The sequence below is a fragment of the Tupaia chinensis genome, unplaced genomic scaffold (assembly GCF_000334495.1).
Source record: "Tupaia chinensis unplaced genomic scaffold, TupChi_1.0 Scaffold000600_1, whole genome shotgun sequence".
NCBI classification, from domain to species: Eukaryota; Metazoa; Chordata; class Mammalia; order Scandentia; family Tupaiidae; genus Tupaia; species Tupaia belangeri.
In genome coordinates, this window is record NW_006160117.1 from 8,093,918 (window position 1) to 8,100,178 (window position 6,261).

General features: G+C 35.8%; 1 protein-coding gene across 1 annotated transcript in view; it reads right to left on the reverse strand.

Moving 5' to 3' along the window:
* Positions 1-6,261, reverse strand: part of DMD (dystrophin) — a 1,496,890-nt gene that overhangs the window by 951,212 nt on the left and 539,417 nt on the right. Inside the window, exon 17 of the mRNA XM_027775723.1 lies at positions 4,265-4,414. Within this exon, the coding sequence (XP_027631524.1) occupies positions 4,265-4,414 (150 nt within the window). The remainder of the gene's footprint in view (positions 1-4,264; positions 4,415-6,261) is intronic.

A 6,261-nucleotide genomic window follows, 5' to 3' on the forward strand; every position in this document is an offset into this window, starting at 1 on the left:
CAGGAGACTCAGCTCTCTGCCTTAGTAAATAGAGTAAAATATCCCAGTGAGCAAGACCACTCAGGTATTCAGAGCTCTCTGTTACTGTCTTTCTAATTTCTCAATTAGTGTGTGTGTGTATGCGTGTGTATTTCATGTGTGTGTATATATGTTATAGTATATATATGAATATATATATATATAAATAATATAAAACATCACTAGCTGCATGAAGAAAGCCTATATCCCCTCCATGATAAGACAATAGACAAATTATTTAAAAAATATATTATAAAACTGAGACACATAAACAGATACACACACACACACACACACACACACAAAGTACTATTTCTACATTGAAGAAACTAAATCCATTATGAAAAAATTTCTTACAAAGATATTTCATGCACAGACGGCTTAATGATTGAATTTTTTGAGACAACTTGAGAAGAAATAATATCATTGTCAATAATTTCTTGCAGAAAAAAAATAAAAGTGGGTATAGTCCTCAACCCTTGAGAAGGATATCAGAAGAAAAGTTACAGACCAATGTCTGTCATGAACAAACATACAAATATCTTTTTAAAAATTAGCAAATTAGGGAACCAGCAGATGGTGTAATGGTTATGTCGCTGGACTCCCACACGGCTGACCGCGGTTTGATTCCCAGACCTGGTAGCTTGAAACTCACACTGGGTGCATGTGTGGGCATGCCCAAAATCCTGAGAGGAGAGTGAAGAAGAAATTGTGGTATGGCTATCTCCCATAAGGGGGTAATTACTCTCTTTCTGTCTCTCTGTCTCTTCGGCAAGCACACGTGCCCTATAGCAAAAATCTCTCTCAAAAACAAAAACAAAAAGAAATGAAAAAGAAAGAAAGAAAGAAAGTTAAATCTAGTAATTTATAAGTATATAGTACATCATGACCAATAGATTTATTTCAAGAATTGCAGAGTGGTTTCATATTCAAATCTCAATTACTGTAATTCACCACATTCACACAAAACTAGAAAAATCACAATAATTTTAATAAATGCAGAGAAAGCCCTTGACTATGTTTGATACCTATTCACAATGAAAAAGTTAATAAACTGAGAATAAAGAGAAATTCCTTACTCTGGTTAAGAAGACAAAAATATCCTAGAACAGACACTATATTTAATGATAAATATTGAAAGCTTTCCACTGGAGACAAGGAATAAAATAAGGCTTCCCATTATCACTGCACCTAGTTAACAATGCTATGGAGGTCCTATCTTGAGCGATATAGCAAAAAATAAACAAATAAAAGATTAAGAAAAGGAAAATCCTCAGAACTAAAAAGAAAAAAACCTGCATCTAGTTGATGACATGATTATATGCATATAAGACCTTAAAAGATCCTACATACTACTAATAAGTGAATTTAGGAAGGTCACTGGGTATGTGCTTGATGTATAAAAATTGATTATATTTTTTACAGACCACCAAATAGTAAACAAAGTTTAAAATGAATCTTATTTATAATAGTATCAAGCCATCAAATATCTGGGATTAAATCTAACATGTTCAGGATCTCTGGGCCAAAAACTGTGAAATAGTGCTAAATCTTCATTAGAGACTATCTAAAATAAATAGGCCATGTTCACAAATTAGATGATTCAATACTGTAAAGATGTTAATTAATCTATAAATTAAGCATAATTCCAATGAATATCCTGGCAGTCTTCAAGTAGAAATTGACAAGCCAGTTCTAAAATTTATTCAAAGAACCAAAATAGTCAAGGCAATCTTGAATAGGAAGAACAAAATTGGAGAGTTTATACTGCCAAATAGCATTTTTTAAAAATATAATGATTATATATGTACATACAATGGAATATTATTTAGTCACAAAAGGAATAAAATTCTGAAACATGCTACAAGATCGATGAACCTTGAAAATATTATGCTTAGTGAAATAAGAAAGACATACATTGTATAATTCCACTTATGAGAAAAGTATAAGGTAAGCAAATTTACAGAAAGACAGTAGACTAGAGGTTTCCAGAGGCTGGAAGAGGAGAACAGGGAGCCACTTCTTAATATACATTACTTCAGAGTTTGTGATTGGGGTATTACATTTTGTTAAAATAGATGGTACCAATGGGCATAATAAATGGCGCTGAATTATACACTAAAATGATAAAATAACAAATTTTATGTTATATATGTATTTTATCATAATTTTAAAAAATTAAACAGGGTCACTCAGTAGCCTGGAGGTTCAGGGATTCAGATCCCACATGGCTAACTGCAATTTGAACCCTTACCCCAGCAGCTTGAAAAATATGCTAAGCAGAGGGACCAGCAGTTAGCGTAATTGCTATGTTGCTGGACTCCCATGTAGTCGACCGTGGTTCATGTCCTGGACCCGGTGGCTTAAAACTCATGCCAGGTGCGTGTGCGTGTGTGCCCAAGATCCCAAGAGGAAAATAGAGGAGAAGGGATTGCAGCATGGCCATCCCCCCTGGGGGGCGATTTCTTGCTTTCTGTCTCTCTATCTCTCTCTGTCTATCTGGTGAGCACATGTGCCCTACAGCAAAAACCTCTCAAAAAATACATATATGCTAAGCAAATATGTGTGCATGCCCCCAAATCTCACAGGATGGAGAAAGCATTGTGGTGCAACCATGCTCTATGAAGGTGTGCTTTCTTTCTCTATCCCCATCTGTCTGGCTCTGGCAAGTGCACATAACTTCTGAAACTTAAGAAAATTAATATACAAAAAAGGGGTAAATTTAATGGCATGTGAATTATATCTCAATGAAATGGCTAAAAAAGATTGTGGCCCAATTGTGGTGGTTCAGGTAGTAGGGCATCACTGTGCAATGTTAGAGCCATATGGAAAGGTCCTGGGTTTGAATTCCAGGTTAACTTGAACATGCCAGGTTTGCATGTGATCCTGGCTTGCTGGAAGGCTGATGGAGAGAGGGAGGATGGGATTCCCCCAACAGAGTCCCTTTGTATCTGTATCTCTCTCTCTCTCATGAAAGAAAAACAATGTAATTATAATTAAGCCAATGTGGTACTGGTTGAAGGACATAAGTAATCAAATGGAAGAGGGTAATGAAACCAGAAGCAGATTAATAAATAAAGTTTCATTGGATTAAGGACAGAAGTGTAACAGCAGTACAATGAGGAACTTACTGCATTTCAGTGAATGGTGTAGGATCAATTGACGTTCCTTTCATTATAAGTTTATATGTACCACTTATTTCAAAATAATGAGCATCTATTAATTTGATAAACACTCTTTTTTAAGTTTTTGCTGTAGGGTGTGTGCACTTGCCAGAGAGAGGGGGGAAGGAGAGAGACTGTACCGGTATGGGGGTTTTGGCACTGTCCTCTCCGACCCTTACCTTGGTCTGCTTCTAGAGAGAGAGAAACTGTCCAGGGGGATGGCCATGGCCATGCCATAATCCCTTCTTTATTCTCCTCTCAGGATTTTGGGCACATACGTCTAATGTCTAATGTGTTTTCAAGCTGCTGGTCCAGAGTTTGAACAGTGAAACTGACCATGTGGAATCCAGTTGCCTTAACTACCACATACTTGCTGGCTCAATAAACATTTTTTAAAGGATTATTTATTTATTCAATTCCATTTGTTATTATTATTTTAAATTTGACCAGAGAGAGACAGAAAAAGGGAAAGGGAAAAAAGCAAGCCACCGGGTCTGGGACTCAAACCATGGTTGGCCATATGGGAACCCAGCACCTTTAACCACCATGCCACCTGTCGGCCCCCCAGTAAACATTTTTAATATTAGATTTAGAACATATATGAGGTGGAAAGATGGGTGAAGACTCACAGATTGAGTAAATAGGCAAACAAATAAATAAAGCAGTTTTTGGAGATGGTTAACCTGCATTAGTTATTGATATAAGTCTATATTTAAAATTACTTACATAAGTAATTTTTATTTATGATAGATTATGAACTTGATCTCATCCATCTTGTTTAAATGCTGTCAGTATAGAGATGAACATTGAATTAATTCATCACTGTTTTTAGTCTTATTCTTTAGAATAATTTACACAAAACTAGTGGTTTACTTTTTAGCATTTGGTCTTTAATATGAAGCCATTCACCATCATATTTTTTCCACGCAGAAGAAAACATACAGGCAATTAAAAGAGTCAGGTTAAAAAAAAAATCCATATACCAGCTTCCTCCCCAACCAATAAAACACTCAGTAAACAAAACAAACACAAACACTGGCAACATTTAACACAAGTGACAGAGAAGATGGTTAATGTCTAACCTTTATCCACTGGAGATTTGTCTGCTTGAGCTTATTTTCAAGTTTATCTTGCTCTTCTGGGCTTATGGGAGCACTTACAAGCACTGTTCCTCCGGTTTCATTTAATTGTTTTAGAATTCCCTGGCGCAGGGGCAACTCTTCTGCCAGTAACTGAAACAGACAAATGCAACAACGTTTAAAATGAATTACAGCACAATTCCAACTACCTTGTCTTCGCCTCTATTGATTAGTCTATCAAAATGAAGTGACTTGACCGAAGGCCCACTGGTACCTCAAATACCAACAGTTTTCTACAGAACACAGAGCTGATAGACTGAAACACCTACCTTCAAGTACAAAAACCTTCCTAGAGAAGACCAGATTATTTTCTCTCTTGAGAGATTTTCTTTCAAGAGAAAAATGTTAGTTACTCTGATGAGCTCTAAAATAGTACCCCAAATATTTAGTCTGAAATCACATCTCCATCAGAAAGAGAACAATTTGGATAAAATCGCCATTTTATCAGCATGTCATGCAGTAAGACATTGCATTATCATTTTATCAGATAACTAACTGCAAGTCTATACTCTTGATGTACACAGTGCCAGATACGATGCTAAACTCTTAAAATGTATTATCTCAGTTTGTCTTCATATTATAATTACTCTATAAGGTATATCTTATTGTTGTGTAATACAGAACTGAAACTGTGATAGAGGGATTAAACACCAGCCTGAAGCACACACAATGGGTTAGCAACAGAACTGCAATTCAGACTTACGCAGTTTCATTCAGAGCCCTTATTTCTGACTTCTCCCCATCACTGAATCATTTGTGATTTATTCAGCATCACTGTTTATACCCTCCCACAACACTTATAAAACCACCATGATGTCGAAAACTGTGTTTTCTTTATTCATGTCTTCTAGAGTTGCAGTGTCCAATACAGTAGCTACTAGCTACCTGCCGATATTTAAATTTAATTAAAATTCAATAAAATCAAAAAGCAGTTCATCAGTCACACTAGCCACCTTTCAAGTATCCAAAAGGCATGCATGGCTAGTGGCTAAGGAAGCATAATGCAGAACAATCCTATGATCATGGAAAGTTCAGCTGGACAGAACTAATCTAGATCATCCAAGGAGAAAAGAAGATCAATACATATTTGTTAGTAAGTGAAAGTCACTAAATGTGTCTCTTAAATGAATTTTCAATTATATTGCTACATATGACACTTAATAGGCTTAGGAAAGAGAAATTTCCAAGAACAGACTGAGTTAATTTTTCTAGGGCATAACCATCGTTAAATGACTCCCCATTGTTTTCATTTCTTGAATCTCAAATACCTAGTGCAATCTGATTTAGCGTAAGCTTCTATATCTGTTTACTAAATTAAGCAACGTCCTTATTTTTACAGTGTATCCCCTGTTCAGGTATAAATTTCTTGATTGACAGGAACAAATGGTTAACATTGGGCTCTGATTTACATGTGTAAACAATTGAATCATTGATAAAGGGACAATTCTATTTTCTTTCCTTGTGTGACCTTGTAAAATGAGGCTAATAGCAACCGTTTTGAAAGTTTGATATTAAGATTACATAAAAAATAACAGATGCACATGTATCTAATACTTGACACATAATAGAGAATGATGAAATATTAATTTCCCTTCCCTTTTCATCTTGGTTTCAACAATTAAAATAAAACAACTCCCAAGGAGTTGTTTTCCTAAAACTAAAACCATGAACGTTAATCCAACTGTACGATCAGAGCATGTCAGTCAGCCAGGTGAGGTAATCAGTAATAAGCAGACATCATGGTAAGAAGGCACGAAAATCCACTTGAATAAGCTTGATGTCTATTCAACCAGGATGGTATGTGAACCAACATCACACCACCCACTCCCCAGATAAACTGTTGCTTGGGGCAAAGCTATGGCCTTTTATGTGAGGCTGAAGTAGTGGGATTGACTTGGCAATTACGATCTTCTCTAAGTGGGATTCATTTTTACACACTC